The 23,086-nt window shown below is 33.9% G+C and overlaps 3 protein-coding genes across 4 annotated transcripts; 1 reads left to right on the top strand and 2 right to left on the bottom strand.

Annotated features, from left to right (window-relative positions):
- The first annotated feature begins 4,307 nt into the window (after nucleotides 1-4,307).
- Nucleotides 4,308-12,535, top strand: LOC112011953 (auxin response factor 5). 2 transcript variants are annotated; one of them, XM_024044312.2, is made up of 14 exons: nucleotides 4,308-5,176; nucleotides 5,388-5,500; nucleotides 7,243-7,341; nucleotides 7,452-7,508; nucleotides 7,647-7,799; nucleotides 7,918-8,002; nucleotides 8,246-8,336; nucleotides 8,953-9,117; nucleotides 9,227-9,349; nucleotides 9,607-9,682; nucleotides 9,836-9,971; nucleotides 10,057-11,363; nucleotides 11,794-11,984; nucleotides 12,100-12,535. In XM_024044312.2, the coding sequence occupies exons 1-14, from the start codon at nucleotides 5,056-5,058 to the stop codon at nucleotides 12,239-12,241; spliced, it is 2,859 nt and encodes a 952-aa protein (XP_023900080.1). In that variant the 5' UTR covers nucleotides 4,308-5,055; the 3' UTR covers nucleotides 12,242-12,535. The 2 variants fall into 2 exon arrangements, with proteins under 2 accessions (XP_023900080.1, XP_023900074.1); XM_024044306.2 differs by having other exon boundaries at nucleotides 4,310-5,176; nucleotides 10,051-11,363.
- Nucleotides 12,536-15,419: 2,884 nt separating this feature from the next.
- On the bottom strand, nucleotides 15,420-17,269 carry LOC112012144 (probable methyltransferase At1g29790). The gene has a single exon (XM_024044525.2). The coding sequence runs from the start codon at nucleotides 17,100-17,102 to the stop codon at nucleotides 15,837-15,839; it is 1,266 nt and encodes a 421-aa protein (XP_023900293.2). The 5' UTR covers nucleotides 17,103-17,269; the 3' UTR covers nucleotides 15,420-15,836.
- A 2,961-nt stretch (nucleotides 17,270-20,230) lies between these two features.
- On the bottom strand, nucleotides 20,231-22,529 carry LOC112011996 (ribonuclease 3-like protein 3). Its single transcript, XM_024044358.2, has 3 exons — nucleotides 22,182-22,529; nucleotides 21,173-21,316; nucleotides 20,231-20,659 (listed from the first exon to the last, which is right to left on the bottom strand). The coding sequence occupies exons 1-3, from the start codon at nucleotides 22,527-22,529 to the stop codon at nucleotides 20,330-20,332; spliced, it is 822 nt and encodes a 273-aa protein (XP_023900126.1). The 3' UTR covers nucleotides 20,231-20,329.
- Between the last annotated feature and the right edge of the window lie 557 nt (nucleotides 22,530-23,086).

The raw sequence follows: 23,086 nt of genomic DNA, 5'->3' as shown, positions 1-23,086 counted from the left end.
AAGGCATATATAATGAGGAGATCTTTCGGATGTTTGAAGATAGCAGCAGACGTGGTCCCACGTGGCCCCATTTGTAGGCATTTATCATGGTCTGCTAAAATTATTGTCAAGGCTATAGATTCTAATGGGGTAGCTAAAGATACACCACTTTAACATTTTTTTTTTGGTTTAGATATAATAATAGAGAGATGCTGTGAAAGACTGAAACTATATTATTTACATTTTTAAAACTCTATTTGTTTATTTGTTAAAGTTAATATATGTATTTTTTTCTACATAAAAAAAATCGCTAACATACTTAGTAAGATTGTGATCTACAAGATTTCCTTAATTTCGGATATGAGAATAGTAGAAAACAACAAAAGAAGTCACGAGTATATATTTGGCCTTATCAATCAAATGACCATTGAAAATGAAGGAAGCATCATTACTTTTTCAAAGACTTGATGTTATTTTTAAAATCACCCTCAAGAAAAAGAAGGATAGAAGAAACCCGATGTCCTGAGCAAAGACACAACTTCTACTGTCTTAGAACAACCCTTGTCAGACAACCGGATCTCTTCAAAGTAAAATGGTTTTTTTATATCGATCGAATAGCTCAAGACTATTGAAGTTTTTTTTTTTTTTTTTTTTTTTGGTGAGATAAATTCGGTAGTTGAAACAAAAGTTTTTAATATTTAAACACTAAAAAATGTGGAAAAAAAAATTTGGTAAGAGATTTTATTTAGTAGTGCTTGAGTTATGTTTCTCATTTTAGGGTATTTAAACGCTGAATTTAGAAAATTACTCCTATTATTTTCAGTTTTCAAATAACATTATTCAATAATACTTTTGTAAATATTAAAAAAGTATGAGGCTCACTTGGTAAGATTTAACATAACTACAACTCCATCTCTCTCTTTCTCTCTCGCTCTCTCTCTCTCACATGCACACCTCAAAATTTTTTTTTATTCTCTCTCTTTTTCTCCCTTCTCTCTCAAGTGTACTCCTCTAATAAATATTAATAAAATAATTGTACTTGTTATAAAGTTACCACTTAATATATATATATATATATATATATATATATAATATACCAAATACACAATTATATTTTTCATATTTTAAAATATGTTATTTGAAACATGGTATTAAAGACATTTTTTACATTATAAATACTTTAAACACAATTTTCACAACTCTTTTTTTAAAGTAGTCATTACATTATTTTAAACAACAATGCTTTAAAAAGCTGCTAAACAGGCCAAAACTATTGAAGTTGATACTTATTGATACTAGTTCAAATATATAATATTTTAAAAAAATGCTTTAAAAAGGTTGTATATTACAAATAAACAATAAAGCTAAAAGGGGAAAAAAAAATTACAGTGCATGACGCATTTACGTAAATGCGTCATGCACTGTAATTTTGGGCCACGCGAGTGGAACCATAAAATATTGGCCAAAAAACCAGTTTTCTTTTATCATGTGTTTGGCATGATCCATCCAATTACGGAAAGATCGCAGTCTGATCAGGCAGCCTATCCTTTTTTTTCTTTTTTCTTTTTTCAGTTGAGTTCTCATTCAAAGCGTTTCCAGCTAAAATGAATGATGTCACTATCTTTTAATGCGTAACTTGGTCTTTTAAAAAAAAAAAAAAAGTAAATAATCTGTTCAATTTTTTTTTTTTTTTGTTGAGATAATCTGTTCACTCTTAATGGCTCTGTAAAACAACCAGTAAATAATCTGAAGTTTTGCTGCTTTGGAAAATTGATGGAATTGTAAGGGATTTTTTTTTAATTTATTTTTTTATTAATGAGACTGGGAATGAATCAAGCGTATAAAAAAATTTGCTCATGATTGATACCTCTATAAAGTATAAATTGCTAGTATAAGAATCCTAAAACCAAAGCATTTTTGTAGAATCCATAATCTGACTAGATAAGTACAAGAATAGCCAAATTCCATGCCGAATTTTTTTTTATCTAACAATTTGTTTGCGTGACATGTTCTTAATACATGACAATTACTTTCACACCGTCCATTTTTAATATTATTTTTATTTCTCATACTATTAACTTGTCTTATTAAAAAGAGAAAGAGGAAAAGATTTGGTGAATCCAAAACAAAAATTGTACCATTAGATTTGTTCAAATACATAAAATTTGCTTTTGACTTTGATTTTATTTTTTGAGAAATGTCAATGAATACCCTAAAGGCAATGGTTTATGCACTATTTTTAGAAACATTTTATATAAGAATGCTAAAACAATGAAACTTTTTTTTGACAGCTTTTTATATTTTCCATAAAAATGGTATTAAAACTTTTCTAATATAGTTTATAAACAATCACCCTAAGGACATCCATTAATACAATGGTGCTGTAATTGAATTTATGACTTAACACTTATAAACATTATTAATTCATTGGGATCGAGTCCTTCTAATCCCCACTAGTGAGCATATTGATGTCCATTTTCTTCAATGTTGTTAAATGTGTATATGGGTTGTCGTTTTCCCTTTCTATGTAAATTTTTTTTATCACCAAAAAAAAATACTGTATATCATCGATCCATTTATACTTAACAATATTAATGTATCTCATACCGCTAATTTGTTACGTACTCATGTATCTAATTGAGGAAGAAGTATCGTAAATTTGAATAAAAAGTAAAACTCATCTTTAATTACTTTGAAGTTATGCACTGTCTGTAACTTTAAAACAACTGCATAGAAACGTTTGCAATTTTTTTTGGTTGGTAATTTCCCATTAAAAGAATAAAATATTATTATTGATTCAACGAGGCTTTGGCAAGTATAGACGCATGCCAAAGAGGCATGAAAGGAATGGTATCTATTCCAAGTGGCTTAAAAAACCAAAGCAAGGAATGTGAAAAATAGAAACTGCGCCGTGACAGCCCAGTCAGCTCTGTAACACGTGTCAGTAGAGTTAACGTGTAGCTCCTGGTTTTAGTTGTCGTGAACCGCACGCGTGCCGAATGGTCAAATTACTCAAATACCGTAGGCAGAAGCTCAGAAAGTTCAGAAATAACTTTCAAAAATGAAGTAGAAACAGTTATATATAAAAAAAAAAATTTGCAGAGGAGGTTAAAAAAACTAATTTTTATAATAAAAATAATTTACATCATATGATAATATAATAAATACTATCTTTAAATTGATGCTTGGTATACTAAAATATTTTTATTCTATTTATTTTAAATTGATAAGTTACGCATGTATTTAATGGATCTTGAATTTAAGGTCCTACTCTTTATTTAATATTTAACAAGAGTGAAGATATGCTAGTTGAATTCAAACTCATTGACAAATTTTATTAAATAAGTGTTACAAACTTATGTTTAAGCGGTCTTAACAAAAGAATTGATAATTTATTATATTTATCAAGAATAAATATGGAGTCCCACTCTATATGTCAATACCATAAGATTGAAATTTATAGGAAGAGAAAATCCGTTGACTCTTAGAGTTAGTCCATAAGAATCAAACATCCATGTTCCAAGATCATACAACCCAGGAAAAAAAAAATTAACGAATGCTCTAAAAATATTAGTTTACGAAATGTTTTTATTGAAAAAAAAAAAACTAATTCTTTGACAACTTATTATATTTTTCATAAAAGTAATATTAAATTTTTTCTAAAATAGTTTATTAACATATATTTTAAGGACGCCTATTAACTGGAACATTTATTATATTACTATAGTGATAATATAATATGATATATTTTGAAGAATAAATATATAAAATAGAAAAAAGTGGTTTTTTATGCTAAATTATATAGAAATTTTGTTACACAATATAAGTGTTGAGAACCTAAGTTTAAATATCTTACGATTATTGTACTTATCCAAGAATAATGTTACCAATAAAATAAATTTTATAATATTTTTCATAATAATTGAAATGTCATAAAAACAAGAAGAAGTAAGTTTTTAAGTAATCACTTATCAATCGTCAATTTTTGCATGAAATTTGTCATTACTTTAGAAAAACCAAAAAAAGAAGAAGATTGAGAGTAGAAATACTCACCAAAAAAACCGTACAAATCCTCGAAATCCACGTAATAAAATAGTGAAATACGCCACATCTTTAACAATCTTTTACCATTTCCTGAAAAAGAACAACCCAAAACCAAAAGTCCCCAGCTCCCTCGTTTTTTAAAATAAAAAGTTTTCGCTCTCTCTCTCTCTCTCTCTCTCTCTCTCTCTCTCACTGTTTCTTGTACTGTTTTCGTGTTCTCATTGTCTTGCTCTGCTTTTATTACTATTATTATTTTTATTTTTATTTTTTATAAAAATTACTTTGTCCCTTATTTTTAAAATTACCTTTTTCAGAATTTGTTAACTTTTTAAAGCTGCAATGGAATCACCCATAATACAGAAAGTGTGTCCACTGAAAAGCTTAGCTAGCTGACGATTTTAGAGAGCTTGCACACTCTTTCCCGTTTTAACCAAACCATAGAGAGAAAGACAGGACTTTTAGAGAGAGAGAGAGAGAGAGAGGCAAAGGAGGAACCAGTGTGATGAGTGTGGGGACTATAGGGTGTGTTCATCGAAAGGTCGGTTTCTTTTGGTGTGTAAAAACAAGCACTCGATTGTTATAGAGAAAGGGCCACTCTCTCTCTCACTCACGCTTTGGTCCGCGTGCTTTGATACAAACTCATGGGCTTTGTTTTTTTTTTTTTAGTCTTTTGGGGTTGAGCCCTGAAGCCCCACCTCCTAGATTCACAGTCTCTTTTTGCAGTATTTGTTCCTTGATTTTGGATTCTTGAGGGGGGGTCTCTTGGCTCTTGCTTTTTTGGCCTGATTGGATGTTTTTGTTTTTTTCTCGGTGCATATGTATTCTCTACTAAATTTTGAGACGTGGGTCAATGGTGATTTCTCACCTTTCTGAAGAAAAAGAGTGAGAGTAATGGGGGACAGGGAAAAAGATTCTAGCTTGGACTTGTTTTAGATGAGAAATGAGAATTTGGGTTCTGGGAATTAAGGGGTTTTGGGATTTGAGGTTGTGGGTGTGTGTGTTGTATTGAACTTGTAAATGGGGCTCGCATAAATGGGCTGTGTTGAAGAGAGAGTCAAAGCTGGAGGAAGTGGGTTCATGGGTGGAAGTGGAGCACACACAACATGTCTGCTTGAGGAGATGAAATTGTTGAAAGAAATGCAGGATCAGTCTGGTTTGTTCATTTCTAAAAAAAATCCACTTTCTTTCTTTGGTTTTTTGCAAGTTTTGATAACTTGGAGTAAATTTAATACACTTCATTAGGCCATTAGTGGCTCATTTATAGTGTAGTTTTGTTTGTTTTATAATTTGAACGAAGTTGGTTTTTGGTAGAATCTTGAAAAAGATCAGTTCTTATTAAGGATTTTTACTGTTGGGATTTTCAGGGGCCAGGAAGACTATAAACTCTGAGTTATGGCACGCGTGTGCTGGTCCTCTTGTTTCATTGCCTCAGCTGGGAAGTCTAGTGTACTACTTCCCTCAAGGTCACAGCGAGCAGGTTTGCATTTATTTCCTTTGCTTTTCAATGCTACTGACCTTTAACATTTACTCTTTTGGTACAAATTTCTTTTGTCCTGTTTCTACTTTCTACAGTTCCGCAGTTTTGTTCTATGACTTTTATCTTTTTTGGAATTTCTGTTATTTTCTATTTTTTTGGGGTTTTGGCCAACCTTTGAGTTCCCTGTGCATGAACTTTTGTCTCAGCGATTTCACCGTGACCTTTCTTGTTAAGTACTAAATGCATTTCTCTTCAACTTTTATATTAGATCTTAAGTAAGATTCTCAGTGATTAAGGGGCCGTTTGGAAACATTGTTCTTTGTTTGTATTTTTTAAAAGTACATGTATGTGAAAAATACGTGAAAATTAATGTAATATTGTTTAAAAACCAAAAACATGCGTTTAAATATATGTACCAAACATGCCCTAATTTGCCTATTCTGCCTAGATTTATCATTTTTTAAGGGAAACGAAACACACTTTGCAGTAATTTGGTCACGTTTATGAGTCAAATTCGTTTATCTGTATCTGGTTAATATATACAACTTCCTTGGGAGTCCTTGTAATTAAGGAATTATCTTGCGAGGAATGTGGTGAGAATCAAGTTGGGAGGATTTTTAGAAGAGAGAAATAGAAGCTAGGGAGAGTTCATGAGATAATGGAATTTTAAGCAAGTAGGAGAAAAGAAATGCCAAGTATATCAGCATCAGGGAGAGAAGAGTAACCAGGAGGGTTTGGTTTTGGTCCAGTGCACTGGAGCACTAGACGGAAGCTTTGCGCTAACCAGGAAGGTGGAAGAAAAAGGTGGGGAGGGGGGCGTTTCCAAGTAAACTCAAACAAACCTAACTTTTCAATTCAATCCATTGCAGAAATTACTTTGTAAGGAAGTACTGATATTTTAAAGAATTACAACCAAGCTCACAAGCTACAAGGATAATCAAAAGTATATAAGCTGACAGCTAGAGGCAGCCACCTTTCTTCCCCATTAAGTTGTTTTGTAGCAAAGTACCTGCGATCCTAGGCAACTAGCTCCTGTTTCACCCTAGGAAGCATGGATATGTCAAAATAGTAGGTGTATCCATATCTGATTCGTACTTGATACAGATCTGATACATAAACAGCACAAGATAATGTTTTACACATATAATTTGTGTGAACATTATGACTTGCGTGTCTAAAAGACCAGTATTGGCCAAATTGTTTTCTTATGCTTGGTCTACTTTGTAGAATTTAAATGTGAGTGCTGCATGGCCCGATAAAATGATGAAATGATGAAATTGGTGAAATGATGCTATTGCATGGATTGTATGTTATCTGCATACCTTTTTTTAAGCAAATCAAGCGTGCATTCCCATCAATTATGTCACACCTACACTTTTTGGGGGAACTCTAGAGATGTTTGAAACCTTGCCTTAAGACATTCTATCCCAATCACGGATTAGACCAGGAGGCAGATTGCTATATAATACATAGGCATCTCCTTCAAGTGATTGTACAAATTGTTGATATTGATTGTAAAGTCAGTGCATTATAATTTAACTGCTGCACCTTTTAATGAAGAAATTTGTATATTTAGGTTTTTATCATAAAAAGCAAGATCCCAAATATAATATAAGAAGTGTGATGGGAGCTTTTTGGAAATGATTTTCCTGAAATATATTGGCAACAGTTTCTCTGCTGAGTTTTGCTGTTTATCTCATAGTAATTAATATAAGTAACGTACATTTTGTTTCTTGGAACAGGTAGCTGCTTCCACCAAACGGACAGTAACGTCACAAATTCCCAACTATCCGAATCTTCCATCTCAATTGATGTGCCAACTTCAAAATGTTACATTGCATGTATGTATTTGTCAGTTATTATCTGCGTTCAATCCCCTAAATAGGGATATAATTGCAAAAAATGTCTTTAGAACATCTATGATTTATCTTTGCTTTACATTTTTTGATAGGCAGACAAAGATACGGACGAAATTTATGCTCAAATGAGTCTTCAACCTGTAAACACTGTAAGTATAGTTACCATTAGATATTGTCTTGATAATATATATATATATATATATAGAGTCCAAAAAAGAAAAAGGAATAATTCTGCAAGGTTCTTGATATTGGATGTTGATTCCATTTATGAATTACCTTTGGCTTAGGAAAAAGACATCTTCCCTGTACCAGACTTTGGACTCAAGCCCAACAAACATCCAAGTGAGTTTTTCTGCAAAACTTTAACTGCAAGTGATACAAGCACACATGGTGGCTTTTCAGTACCACGCAGGGCAGCAGAAAAGCTTTTTCCTCCTTTGGTGAGGCTTTAAATGTTTTTGGTTGATGACTTGACATACCTTTTCATGCTATGATGTATTTGTGTTATATTTTACATATGCGTTCAAAATTTCAAATTCACATGGATAACTATTCCAGGATTATACAATGCAACCACCAACTCAAGAACTTGTTGTCCGGGACTTGCATGATAACACGTGGACGTTTCGCCACATATACCGAGGTGAGGTTGCTGATATATGTATCTATTTTGATACTATACAGGTCTTGAACTTTAAATTCAGCTTTCTTAGCTTTAAGAAAAAGTCCAAGATATTTGTAATTCAAAATTTATGGTGCAGAATGATCCAAAAGATGGAATTCTGCACCGTATACTATTCCATTCTGAATAATTTTCCAGTTTTTACGTTTGCAATGTGTTGGGTTTTGTTTTCCTGAGTATGACCTATTATTGTCTTTTATTTAGGCCAGCCGAAACGACACCTTCTCACAACTGGATGGAGTCTGTTTGTTGGTGCCAAAAGGCTTAAAGCAGGTGATGCTGTCCTGTTTATCAGGTAAACTGTAGTTACGTAGCTTGAAGTCTTATGGCAATTGGCAAGGCATAAAACGATATTGGACACTCTCTCCTGTTAGGTGCATCTGCTTTGAATGTGCTGTCTTAAGTTTGCTTATACAACCTCAAGGAATTTTTTTGTGGACTTTTTGTTCTGGTTGTTGCATGTTTTGGGATAGAATTAAAAAAAAAAAGGAAAAAAAAAAAGAGAGTGCGGATTCTCTCTGTTACTTGCAAAGTTGTAGGAATGATAACTAGGCTTTGTGGTAACAACCTGTGAATTCATAGTGATATGCCAGCTTTGACCATTTTGATCATATTTACATGGTGTATTGAGATTCATATAATTTTTTGGAGCTTGTAATCCAAATACTAGTGGAAGTCATCCTAAGCATGGTGCTATATGCTTACCAATTACTTGCAGATTATTATGTAGTCAAACTATTATGGAAGCTTTACCATTTGCTTTGGCAATTTATGTTATAGAATAAATACATAAAAGGTCAGAATGATTGTCTGTTGCCTGTATGTGTGTGTGTGTGTGTAACTCTACCTGGCACATATGATTTTCTAATTTACGGCCGCTCCTGATCACACATTTCAATATATTCAACCAGGGATGAAAAGTCACATTTAATGGTAGGTGTGAGGCGTGCAAACCGTCAGCAAACAACATTACCCTCATCAGTTTTATCTGCTGATAGCATGCACATTGGTGTCCTGGCTGCTGCAGCTCATGCTGCAGCGAACCGAAGCTCATTCACAATATTCTACAACCCAAGGTTCACAAATATGAAATCTTTCACCTATTTATGGTTTCTATATTCTTTTCCCACATCTCTGGATTTTGAATTACTTCTTGACCCTCCCATTATTTTATCTTATTTGTAGGGCATGTCCTTCAGAATTTGTCATCCCTTTGTCAAGATTCCGTAAATCTGTCTTTGGGACGCAACTCTCTGTTGGCATGAGGTTTGGGATGATGTTTGAAACAGAGGAGTCCGGTAAGCGGAGGTAATTTTCCGAATGACTAGATCCTGTTTCATACTTATTTATAGCCTGTGGGTATTGTGATTACGTTTTGGCTAAAACTAAAAGAGTTATCATAGTGGTGAATTACTATTTTATATTTGTTAATTTATAATCTAGTGGACAATAAAAATTTAATACATTTTTTTTTGCATGACAAAGATATTGTTGCCAATGTTATTATCATGAGTTCATTTCTTGAATATGCAGAAAAGGGTTGACATCTTTCTTCTTTTCTACAGGTATATGGGTACAATAGTTGGCATTAGTGACTTAGATCCACTGAGGTGGCCTGGTTCCAAGTGGAGAAATCTTCAGGTGGACTAGATACTTATTAACATAACTAAATAACCAAATGATTCTTTCATATTGATGTTTGTTTGTTGTTCCCTGTGAAGTAAAAGAAGCCAGAAACTATTTTGTCTTGTGATAGTCTAGCAGTTAAACTACATATTCCTGTTTCATTAACAGGTGGAGTGGGATGAGCCAGGGTGTTGTGATAAACAGAATAGGGTTAGTCCGTGGGAAGTTGAGACTCCCGAAAGTCTTTTCATTTTTCCTTCTTTGACTTCAGGTCTCAAACGCCCGTTTCACTCTGGATTTTTGGGTAAGTTTATCTCTTGTCATTGTTTCTTAATGTTCAGGTTTATTAAATATCAATCTTATGGCCATTTCTATGCTACCAGGAACAGAAACCGAATGGGGAAATATGGTTAAAAGACCCCTTGTCCGGGTTCCTGATAATGGAAATGGGGATCTTCCATACCCGATGCCTAATATATACTCAGAACAATTAATCAAGATGCTGTTGAAACCTCAACATATGAACCATCCTGGAAACTTTTATCCTACTGTACAACAAGAATCTGCTACTAAAGTAGATCCATTGCGAGATATGAAGATCATGCAGCAGGGCACAACCAACCAAAAATCTCATCTTATCTGTTCAGAGGGAACACCTCCAATTCAGCCTCAGTCAGGCCTTGACCAACCTGATGCCATGAACTTAAATTCATCATCAAAAGCAATGCCACCTGGAAAATTTAACTCTCTAGCCGAATGTGAAAACCGAACACTGGCTGGAATTAATACTGAAAAGCCAATTATAGAACCTGAGATTTCAACAGATGAGTTAAGCCAGTTGACTTCAACAGGAGAGTGCAATGAGGAAAAATTGGTTGCATGCCCCGTAACTCAGAACCTTGTGAACCAGCCAACATTCATTAACCAGAACCAGGAGCCACTGCAATCACAAACAAGTTCGTGGCCTATGCAGCCACAATTGGAATCATTGATCTACCATCCCCAACAACTTGATGTTCCCCAGTCTGATTGTTCTAATCCAAATGGCTTTCTTCCATCCCTAGACCCTGATGAATGGAAATTTTACCCTTCTTGCCAACCTCTTGGTGGAATGTATAGATCTCCTGGACCTTTATCCATGTTTGGATTGCAAGATTCTTCGGCATTGTTTCCTGAAGCAGTTAATCCTGCTTTACCTCCAATGGGTCAGGAAATGTGGGATCATCAACTAAATAATTTAAGGATTTTATCCCAAGCTGACCAGCTCACTTCATTTTCTCACCAAGACTCACGTAACCTTAGTTGTATATCCAATTCAAGTGGTCTAAGAGATTTGTCAGATGAGAGCTACAATCAAAGTGGGATTTACAGTTGTGCTAACATTGATGTTAATAATGGTGGAAGTACTGCAGTAGATCCTTCTGTTTCAAGCACCATTCTGGATGACCTATGTACAGTGAAGAATGCTGGATTCCAGAATCCTTCCGATTGTTTAGTTGGCAACTTCAGTTCAAGTCAGGATGTTCAATCTCAGATTACCTCAGCAAGCCTAGGAGACTCTCAAGCTTTCTCTCGGCAAGAATTACCAGACAGCTCAGGAGGTACATCTTCAAGCAATGTGGATTTTGATGAGGGCAGTCTTCTGCAGAATAGTTCGTGGCAGCAAGTAGTTCCACTTGTGCGAACCTATACAAAGGTATGAATTATATTGAATTTATAGAATTTACCCCCACATATATATTATTAAAGTGAAGTATATGTGTATTATGTAGTCAGAATAAACTTTCAATCTGAAAAAACGTACATTCTAGATTGCCATGAGTTTCATCATCATTGTTCATTGAGTATATGATGCCCCTGCTCAGATTGCCAAATTGGCAAAGACTGGTGCACTGGCTAAATTGGTTTAAACTCTCACGTTTCCTAGGTTCAAACGGTGGCACTTTCTTTAGATTAAACTGTCATCTGTTGAATTGTTCAATAAGGCATTCATTGTTTCAGTTGATTTCCTAGCTTAGTTGTATTATCTCATGGATTATAAGCTCTCTGTGCTTGTGCCTTGTGTGTTTTATGAAGGTGCTACATTTTTATAACCATGGGTGATGGATTTGGGTTTTGGCTGACAGGTTCAAAAAAAAGGATTTGTTGGGAGGTCAATTGATGTCACAGGTTTTAGAAATTATGATGAACTATGTGCTGCAATTGAGGGCATGTTTGGACTTGAGGGGCTGCTCAATGACCCAAGAGGTTCAGGGTGGAAACTAGTATATGTGGATTATGAGAATGATGTTCTACTCGTTGGGGATGATCCTTGGGAGTGAGTTTTCTTTCATCTACTTGATGTTTCATGTTTTCTCTGCTTAAAGATTGTTTTTAGGAGTGACAGTTAGTCCTACAGATCTCCATTTTAAACATGCATTGTGTCCGTGCAGGCAATTTGTTCGTTGTGTACGCTGCATCAAAATTTTATCACCTTCAGAAGTTCAGAAGATGAGCGAAGAGGGAATGCAGCTTCTAAACAGTGCTGCAATGCAAGGGACTAACGGCCCCATGTCAGAAGGTGGATATGCTTGAGACTAACTTAACTGCAATGCTGCATGTGATCACACAAGTCTGATTTGCTGCCATGTTTGGGGGGGAGATCTCAGCTTCTTTGGGCTTGAAATATTAATGTCATATAATTTATTTAACCTCAACCATGGCCACTTAATGTGAGTACTTCTACTTGCTTTTGCCTTGTAATGGTGCAATGTGCTGTTAGACTTGCAGTCACCTTTGTAAGAACTTGAAATTAGGTGAAGAACCCTTGTAGTGTAATAGAACTTATGGTTCATAGTTATAATGAAATTGTTAGATGATTCTATAGTTTGTCTGATGGGATTTTTTTTTTGGTTAATAAAAATAACGGTTCTTAGCTAAAAGACCATAGTAGCACCCTGATAGCTCCCTAACTAAGACCCCCACATCACAGTCGTTGATGAGTTAGGTGGATAGCCGGCAGGTAGGATATAAGGAGCCGTAACATGTTGCTAGTGGGGAAACTTGAACCCATGCCCTGAGGTATGTTGACCCAAGCCTTTACAACTAGGCCAATTAATGTGTTGGTTTGTGGGATTTATTGCTATTCATTGTGAAATGTGCATGTGGGATAGTATGATTAAGGGTTTCTAGGATAGCTTAATTTGCTATAATCGAGGCGATAAATCAAGATCTTATTTTTGAGTGAAACCATATTGAAAATGCCAGTTTCAAGAGAGTAGGGCCATAAATACGATATGAGTGTGACCAAGTGAGATAAGCCAATTTGCTGAAAGCCATTTCCATTGATGCCAAATTAGTTGGAGAGAAAAAGTGAAGAAAGAAAACACATGGCTGACCGAATTAGAATTGTTAAAGAGGAAAATATATATCCCATTATTACCCTCTTTCTAAGTAAACAGCTGGCTAGTGATGCCATCTTTTTTATAATGCTCGGGATCTATCTCTGTGATGGGCCAGGGAAAAAAATAATCAGAAAGAAAGAACAAGGCCCATGATCAAAAGGTCTAGTAAAGTTGCAAATGCCATGCCATTTAAGGTTCAGATTTGTTATGTCCCATTGTAACTAACAAATTATAAATAAATAAAAAGTAACTTTGCAAATGAGTATGGTCTACTGGCACCAACCAAAATCTCAAAAACTCCTATTTAGCAGAGTTGGTTCGGGCAACCATTTTATGGAGTGTACTAAGTACCGACAATGACAATGGCATAAATGTCTCGTCCTGTATCAGTCTAAACACAATTTGCTGCTAATCCTCACAGATTGACCATCCCCTATGTTGCTTTAAGTGCTGCTGCATAATGCCTCTATCAGTACTTAAATTGGCTTAGTTCTCTCCTACATGTCTGCTGGTTTAACAGTAATGAAATAGCTGAAACTGTTTGTATCCTATGCTTCCACACACTAAGGAACCTATGCTATGAGCCCATTTGGAATTACTGAAGAAAATCGAGATAGTTGTACATCTTTTGTATTTGAGAGGTTGAACAAATTACAATGATAAAATGTTTTGAAGTGGTATTGATAAAGAGTTTTTAGATGCAAGAAATGACAGAAGATATGATAAAAGTGAGTTTTTTCTATTTGGGTAAAAGCTTACAAGGACCAAGTGACAAGTTAATGTTCCCCTATAAAAACACTCCTAGTCGGGCTCGTAAACATGCATGTTAATTTGTTCGGAGTTGATGGAAACAAAATAATATAGCAAGGAAAGGCAGTGCAAATAGGGCAAGTTTATGAAGGAGAGATGGAATAGACACCAATTCTTTTCACCATGCAGGAGAGACAGAGAGGGTCGTTCTTTCTAACTGGTTGAAAAATCAACAAGATTAATCATATGTACATGAAAATTGTTTAGCAATATAAATATATATATGATGAAAATTGGCATTATGGTTGGTGGGCACTACCGTAAAAAAAGCAGAACGATTGCAAAATGTATAAGAGTGATCTGGTGCCCATTTTCACAACTGGACCATGATTGAATTAATTCATTCGCCTCCATCATAGAGATTGAGTGGCTGCAGTCCAGTTCAGTGTGTTTGAGGCCCAAATTCTAGGACATTAGCATCAAAGGCCATGCTTGTCTTTCTGTCTATGGCCTCTCTCGCTCGGAGCAATATTGGACAAATATTGATGGGTAAACCCGCCTACCAATCACGCCTTTCAATCCTCACAACATTACTAGTTTTGTGCCACTGTTAAAGATCTTTTTTGAGAGGTTGAACTTGTTTAATAATACTCAGCAGAACTCAGCATTTCTTGCTTTCTTCAGCATACTCCTCATGGGTTCAATGCACTAAATTGAACATTGCAGTGTCAAAAATACACATGATAGATACCTTCCTCAGTACTGGTAGGCATTGAGAGAGATCTAGGAAATCATGCCTTCAGCAAGAATTTTTCTTCAGTAACCAGAAATTTAGGTCTCCACAATTTTATATAGAACCAAAAAATGTACAAGTGAAACATCACCTGATGTTCTATTTCAACAATTTGATATAAAACTTTCTCAATGTATTAGAAGATCAGACATCTCCTATACCTAAGATGAACAAAGTAGCTCAATTGGTTTTCTGATTAATTTCACAGTTTACCCCAATTAAACAGATCAGGGAAAGTGAAGTAAATAGATGTTGTGTTGTTTTTTGATTAGCCAAATTTGGTGTACAGTAGCCCATGGTAATTGTATGACGGGGATTAGGTCTGGGTTGAGGAAACAGAAGTTGATAAAGTGGATAACATCACTGCCTATCCATCACTGCATAAGGCATGGGGTTCTGAATTACAAAACTATGGTTTATGCACTAAGCATTATCAACCTAAGGGATCCTCTCCATTTCAAGTGAAATGGAGAGACTCTATTTTGCTGTTAAGATTTTATTTCTTGGATCTATAAGTGTATAGAGCATCACATCAATTAAAATTTTAAATTTTGTAATGGATACACCTTTGAATTTGTAGTATTTAATTTAAACTATGAAATTGATACATTTCAAATGGAGATAATCCTTTTTTCGTCCATAAAGCAGCCAATGTTTCATTTATACAAGGATGACTAGTGGATATTGACATTGTACAAACTCAAACACTCCATAAATACAAGCACTACAATTCCTGCTGAAAAGGCAAATAACTATACGAGTGGTTTCAGCATTTGAAATACAGTCACCACAGAAATTATTGGTAAGTAATTCTTCAAGATCCGAATGAAAAGTCAGAACTATGCTTAGCTTTTAGGATCAAAGAGCATGAACATCCTGATTCAAGTAATAGTATTATTCAGAGGACAGCATATTTCAACACTAAAAACCTACAACATAAAAATTGCAAAAATACACTATGATTCTTTCATTTCCTAACAATTGATTGTCCAAATAACCAAGCTAGCTACAATCCCCTAATGTACCATATAAGAGATATAACAGCCTTACTAAGCCACAGAACATATTATCCTTCACTGCTGATTTGCAGCTGGGAAAAGAAACAATTGATGCACTTATTCTGCTTTTGAAGCAATATCATGAGGATGATAAGCAATTAACTCAGACGATCTCTGTGCGAGCAAAGACGAGAATATCAAGAGATAACTTACCTCTTGCAGTTTCCTACCGAAGCTCCTGAGTATCATACTCTTACCGGCTTTTGTAAAACCGCAGACAAGTAGATCTCCAGTTTCCCTGTCCCAACTGTGTCCACCTTCTCCCCCACAACCCATTTCATCTTTTTATATCCAAATCTTTCAATCAACCTTGTTAACTCCCTTTTTTTCTCATCATTAGCACAGTAAAAATTATCCAACCAAAACAACCCACCAGCCCTCAAAATGCGATCAATGTCAAACATCAAGAACTCCAGTTTCTCAGGTTTAGCACCGATATCCAATCCACTCGATGCGTGAATCAGATCAAACACATTATCATAGAAAGGGAATCGATGGTCTAAACTTAAGTATAGAGGGAAAAGTCCTCTTGCAGCTATGAATTCACTATAAAGGGCATCAATATTCAAAGTGTTGGTGATCACAGTTACCTTCTTCTCTGCCATTCTAGCAGCAAAGGTCCCAGACCCTCCTCCAATATCAAACCCAATTCTTATCCCTCCATTTCCCAAAGCTAAAACATCATCAACAAGAAAATCATTTTTGCTTCTAGCCTTAATAAATCTCTGATTCTCATACCCATTAACCAAATCAAAACAACCCACACAATCTCTAGTACTAAATTTCTTGTTATTCAAACACTCAAAATTCTTACATCCAAGTCCACTCCAACTAACAATCTTATCACTAACAGGTTTCCAAAGCGAAATAGGAAAAGGAAAAAGACCCACCTTGGGAATAGACTTGGCAAAGCATCTCCTTCTGGGCAAAGGCTCACATCCACGCAAAATTAGCTTCTGGGCAACGCTCCAATCATCAGGGCAAGGCCCAGAGACCTTGTAAGTCATATACTGAGACAAAAAGTCCACAGATTTCTCACAGGAATGGCCCACAGAAGCCACCATTTCAGTGATCCCACTTTTTGAGTCCTTGCCTAATGGGAGCTGGTGATGCTGGAGAAAGAGTTTGAGCTCGTTTGCAAGGTTGGGTCTTGAAAGATCGAAGCTTTCATAGCCAAGAAGCTCTTTTTCCATCTTGGCAAGCTTTCTCTGTGAGACAGCGATCTCACCGAGGATTAGTGAGACCTGCTCGGATATGAGAGATATGTTCTTGTGAGTGTGGTGAAGTAGTTGGTTTTGGTGGTCCTTTGGGGAAGATGTGAAAGCGTAGAGAGCAAAGAGATTGGTGGTGAGAACAGAGAAGAGCATGAGAATGTTGAGTGCTGAAGAGCAAAGAGTTGCTCTTCTGAATCTGGCTGTTCCATCACCTATTTTTAGAGATACAGAACCCATCTTCGTTCTGCTTCTTCTACTTCCAAGTCCAACGCGGTGTGTGTGTGTGTGTGTGAGAGAGAGAGAGAAAGACAGAGAGAGAAGAGTCCTGTGAGAGAGTGAGATTTGTGAAGTGGAGCAAGTGGGAGTGATGAGGAAGGAAAGACAAAGGATTGCAATTAATTCATGTGTAAAGTAATACAGTAAGCTAATAAGCTTTGTGGAGTGGTTAGTTGTCGGTTGTGCACTTTGTGTTTACTGTAGGAATATTTACTAATTTCCCATGGTGTCTTGTAATTAAATCTTAATTTTTTTTTATACATTTGCTGAATTTTGTATTTTATTTAATAATTTAATAGTTCATGGAGGGAGATTTGAATATCAGCTGAGGTACAAAACTATTAGTTAAATTTTTATTACACTGGCGCTCTAAATTTTTTGGAATCTAACTAAAGATGTTAATAGAACAATAAGCTCTAAACACTTACAATTGTTGAAGGCATAATAAATAATCATTTTTGGGTTAACTTGAGTATCCAGAACTCTTTTATCACATTATTATGTGTTTAATTGATTCCTAGATATGTCAAGAGCCGGATACTTTTAGTGTTTTTAACGGAGATATTTAAAATTTAAATCTCATTACCCTTAACTAATGAATTAAAAAAATAAAACTAATCCATTCTCTCTTCCATACACATGATTAATTACAAGGAAAAATACTTTTGTAGTGATTCCAGGATATTAATTAGGAATTTGAACATTGAACCTTCAATTTTATGAAGTTTTATTAATCACTAGATCAATTCTATGAGATTGGTACAAAATGATTAAAAATGTTGTCCTAATGAAACTTTTTTAAATTGGGGACTTAAATTTGATGGCTTTATCTTTCTTAAAAAAAAATTATCGCTTTATTAATAGTTAAAATAAACATTAAAATGGTAGTAAATTTTTTTTTTTGGTGAAGAAAAATGAGAGCCTTTATGGTTATATTACACCCTCAAGCAAAGCGCCAGCTGACCTTATCAGACTGTGTGAGGGAGCCAACCCTCACTAAGGATGTCCACCAACGAAAACTTGCGGGCAACGGGACTCAAACCTAGGTGTGGTGCAAATGGTAATAATATTATTATTTGAATACTTATGCTATGATCAAATACTAATTAAATAACAAATTATTAAGAAAATAACCCTTAAAAACTTTAAAATATTCCCATCCAATCCCACATTTGTCATGGGCAGAATAATAGGAAGGTCATTTCATAGTTTCGCTAGCATAACACAAAGCCATCTTCTTTCCGGTAGAAAGACAAGAACAACTTATAAAAATCCGACTGAGAATAACTTATTTAATTTTTTGTTGGAATTTTTTTTTTTAAATGTATTAAAATATATTTATATTTTAAAAAAAATTTTGACAAGTAAAAAAAAAAAGTGAAAAAAAAAAAGAAAGATAAAAACTAAAAGTCAAAACTTAAAACTGAGGCAAACGCCCTCGGTCTAACTAGATCTGACTAGTGAAAAAGTTGAGATTCCTCGTGAATCTGTCTGTCTGTACACGTGTAAGTATCCAACATATGATGGACCCACTTGTGAAAAAAGAAAAGAAAGAAGAGTGATGGGCCCAGTATTTCAAAGTCTATAGGGACTCTAGAGTTTAACCTCGGTAAAGAACCTGATGATGATCATATGGTCAATATTAAGTATGATGTATAGCATTGAAAAGTCAAAGCTCAAAGAAAGAAAGGTACAACTTATTTTGCTGTATTTTCAAGCACCAAGGCCCAGTGATGCCGATGCCATTGCAATACATATTTGCAGCTGTACTCAGTTTTGAATGCTTAAATAGCAAGTAGTAACTACACAACATGATTTGAACTCAGTGTGAACATGGTATTGAGCTTATTATTATAATCGAAATGCGAGGAAAAGCAAAGAGCCATAAAGACTGGGAGGAGAGAAATTTGAGTTTGTTTCTATTGAAATCATGAGGTAATGATAAATGGCCTCCATTTTTTATAAAGTTAATTATATATGCTTTTAAAAAAAAAAAATTATTTAGTAGTTTCATGGTTTCTAAAAAACACCAATATAATTATTGGTGATTAGGCTGTTAAGGCCTTGGACCAACAAGACTCGACTATAAAGACTTGAGTGAAATTATTTTTAATAATACAAAATTAGTGGATTTATTTTAATAAGTTCATAAACAAAAGGATAAAATATTATTTTGACCTCTAAACTTCATAAAAAAAATTGTTTTCATCTTTAATCTTTAAAAATTTTCATTTTTGTCCTTAAACTGCTGACAATATTTCACTTTATGTCCTTAAACTTTCAAAAAGATCTTTTTTCATCTCTAAAATATTTTAAAAAAAATTTCATCCCTATTTTTCGCCTCTAAACTATTAAAAATTTTTTTTTTACAAAGTTTAGGAATGAAAAAAAAGAACATTTTAAAGTTTAGAGATGAAAAACAAACATTTAGTAAAATTTAGGGACCAAAATAATATTTTAATATAAATAAAATCATTTAATTTAATTAACGCAAATAATATAAATTTATATATAATTTAGTTATTTATTATTACTATAGATTTGTCTAGGTATAAACAATTTTAGTGTTGATGTTTATTATAAATGGAGAAAGAATAAGTTTATCAAGTAACTAATGAACAAGTTTGAACTTGTTTAACAAGAAAATAAATTAAGCTTGAACATAAAATTTAATTTGGTGATGAAACCCAACTCAGCTTGTGTTCGAGTAAAGTTAAATGAACAAATCTTGAACTTTTAATACATATATTGACCCGACTCATTTACCACCATACCATTTTCCTTAGCCTACCCCATAGCTTAATTTCCCACCCCATGGGTCATATATACCGACATCTCCTAGTAGGATCAGAATTAGAATATCATATAGGAAATAATGAAGTTTGTGAGATTGCTTGTTGTAAAATCAAAGTAAAAATAATTAAAGGGTAAATTTTGATAAAAGAATAGAATAGTGACAACAACAGCAAACGATTGCCGTTTGCTCTTTCACAATTCATTTTATTGCAGAGTTGGATTTAATTAGGTCCTCTCCAATGACCAAAATGTTTCAATGCACCCCAAATCATGGACCTCATCCAATGTGGGTGTATTGAATTACCTTGATTATTGGAGAGGATCAAAATTCATCCCAAGAAAAAAATGAAAAAAAAAAACTACTCAAATTTCATTGAGGCATTTGTCCCTTTTTAACTATCTTCATTATTCTCTTCCTCAGAAAGCACTTCATTTGATGATTTTTGATCCTTTTCTTGCATGGAAAACACCAAGTAAGTTTGATCAATATTGTCTAGTGCATCCTTAGCTGCCCTGTTGATTGCTATGTCTTTTTTTCCAAACGTAGCCTTCCCAACTAAGCAGTCCTTTACATAGACTTTAGCAGTTTGGTCTTTGTCCCATGAATCTGTATCATATCTAGGCTTGCATCCATTCTTTTGGCATATTTCTAAGAGTGTTGTAACAGGATTCTCTCCAAGCTTTTCCAAACTAATGAAGGGCTCCAACACATCCTCAAAAACCTACCGCATGATAAACAATGTAATATGCAGTCAAGTGCTGCTATAATACGAATCCTAGCATGAATTGCTTACTTATCTAAGTATCACACATAATTAATCGATTTTTCTTTTCCAGAAGGTATGATTTCAAGCCGTGGTTCAGCTACATCAATTAAATTCAGTAAATATGTTCATAAAATTATTCAAACAATAGTTGCAAGTGATATAGGTGCATGCTAAAATTTGGTAGTTTGTTCAATTATTCACAATTTTTAAATTATGCTTACAGAAAATAAAATGATACAATGCTATAATGTTGTCAATGATCGCAACCATAATTCAATCTAGTCCCAAATTTCAATATGCCGATCTCTTTCTTAATTGTCACCTCTCACCTAGGGATGACAAAATGTTTTGAGTTGCAAGACACAAGTGGTAATGTAAATTTATGAACGAAGCCTTACTTTTTGCACATTAACTCTGTTAGGCAAAGTTTGATTATGGAGATCATGAGAGGATTGGAAGAGGAAATACCTTCCACACAGTTTCTATTGAATTGCTATCGATGAATACAGCCCCTATTGCAGCTTCAAGAACATCAGCTAGGATCTTTGGCGCACGAATAAGGCGATGGGAATGCAGAGGATAATCCACCATTGCTTTCTCAAATTCTTGAATCTGATACAGGTTTACATAAAGTTAATTGAAAAATCAACACATAAAAATATGTCATTGCATTGATGCTCAACAAGTAAACAATTCTTGGTTTTTAAAATCAATCTTTAGGTGATTCTTAATAACTAAAATCACATCAAAATCAAACTTGTAACTAATAGTGCTAAGCCATAGTTAGCCTTTGGGATTAATTGTCATTTTGACTAAAGTTCAGAGGGGAGTATCATTTCATGAAATCAATTTCATTTATCTGTATTTTTTTCTTTTTTCTGCTTTTTGAGCTCACCTTGAGATTAGTTTAACTGAATATTTATGTTTATTTTGGAGCCTCACCTCTCTGCTTGACCTTATACAAATTCATGCTAGAAACTTTAGTCCCATAGCTGTAGTCACAAAAGGAATTGAAGAGTGAAGACAAAAATAGAAATAGTCTAAAAGTATGTTTTGGTGAGATTAAAGCCCTTAATCGTTATTCCATACAAAGATTTATGTGTCTATTTCAGCATAAGAACTTACTTTTTCTATTTTACATACTCACTTTTCAAAACACTCCACATCAAATTATCTATTTCATTAAAATATCAATTTTTCTTAATTTTTTAAATTGTTTCTCTTTATTCACACACAACAACCACTATCCATTTTTTTTTTCATTTCAATTTACTTAAAGAAAGAATAAATAATTAAATACAAAATGAATAGTGTTAGTGTAAATTTACATAGTTACTATAGCAAAATTATAAATTTACGCAATTATACACAAACTAATGTAGATTATTTTTAGGTAAAACTATATAAATTTTACACATTTTTCTATTATCCGAATCTCTAACCTTTAAATGGTGTGAAAATTTTCTGAATGACTTACTCTTTGCTCAAGATGAGGCTTCTTGTGGCGTAGAAATCGATGCAATCCCTGTTTGAAGGCCACACGTGCAAGTTTTTCATTATCAGTATTATCTGAGCGAAGATAAGTTAGCTTTCCAGGAGAGAGTTTCGGATATAAGAAGAATAGTTTTCTTATCATTAATAAGTTGAGTACTGAGTCACCCATAAGCTCTAGTCGTTCATAAGATGAGTGCTTTTCTGAATACTTATCTGAATCATGAAATGAAACATGAGTAAAAGCTTGCAGTAATAAGTTTTTGTCTTTAAACTTGTATCCTAGAATCAGCTCAACTTCTTCAAGACTTGATTCTGACACCATTTCCTCCATACTTGGGATTCTTGTCTGTTGTAACAAGCTAATTGTTAATTTCATTCTTTTGCTTGGTACTGCTTTTTGAGTTTGTTTATATTAGGCAATAATAGTTATTTAGCAATTAAAACCATTTGGAGTAAATCTAAAAAGCGTGAGATAGTATTGATGACTGGTGATCAATCTTTAGGTGATTCTTAATGAGTAAAAATTTGCATGCTTTTGAAAATTAATATTACAAATATAATTATAATTATATATATGTAATCAACTTAATCACATTGCATTATAGTCCAGCAAAAAGAAATTAGACTCACTCCCACAATTATACTGCATTGTGCATGTCATCTTCGTGCCTGATGACATCAAATTACTGCAATTAATATTATCCATGTGCAATTAAATCCTTTCCATTGTCATGTTCGTATTTATGTTTATCCGTCAAAATTATTTTTAGTTTCTTTTTTCTATTTTTTATTAGGATTTATTCCTAGGGTTAATAATTTCCTGTATAGTTTATCATTTACAACATTATTTTTGAACAATCTACATTTATTCTTGCATATATAAAAAAA

This window comes from Quercus suber, unplaced genomic scaffold (assembly GCF_002906115.3).
Source record: "Quercus suber isolate HL8 unplaced genomic scaffold, Cork oak 2.0 scaffold_475, whole genome shotgun sequence".
NCBI classification, from domain to species: domain Eukaryota; kingdom Viridiplantae; phylum Streptophyta; class Magnoliopsida; order Fagales; family Fagaceae; genus Quercus; species Quercus suber.
This window is presented reverse-complemented; position numbering and strand designations above follow the sequence as displayed.

Bases quoted from the DNA above. Each gene is read 5' to 3' on its own strand.
- LOC112011953 (XM_024044306.2), top strand. From the start codon at position 5,056: ATGGGCTGTGTTGAAGAGAGAGTCAAAGCTGGAGGAAGTGGGTTCATG. The intron at 7,342-7,451 runs GTATGTATTTGT...ATTTTTTGATAG, and splicing joins TTCAAAATGTTACATTGCAT to GCAGACAAAGATACGGACGA. The intron at 9,350-9,606 runs GTAATTTTCCGA...TCTTTTCTACAG, and splicing joins GAGGAGTCCGGTAAGCGGAG to GTATATGGGTACAATAGTTG.
- LOC112012144 (XM_024044525.2), bottom strand. From the start codon at position 17,102: ATGGGTTCTGTATCTCTAAAAATAGGTGATGGAACAGCCAGATTCAGA.
- LOC112011996 (XM_024044358.2), bottom strand. From the start codon at position 22,529: ATGGAGGAAATGGTGTCAGAATCAAGTCTTGAAGAAGTTGAGCTGATT. The intron at 21,317-22,181 runs GTAAGTCATTCA...AACCTGTATCAG, and splicing joins AGCCTCATCTTGAGCAAAGA to ATTCAAGAATTTGAGAAAGC. The intron at 20,660-21,172 runs GTATTTCCTCTT...ATCATGCGGTAG, and splicing joins CAATAGAAACTGTGTGGAAG to GTTTTTGAGGATGTGTTGGA.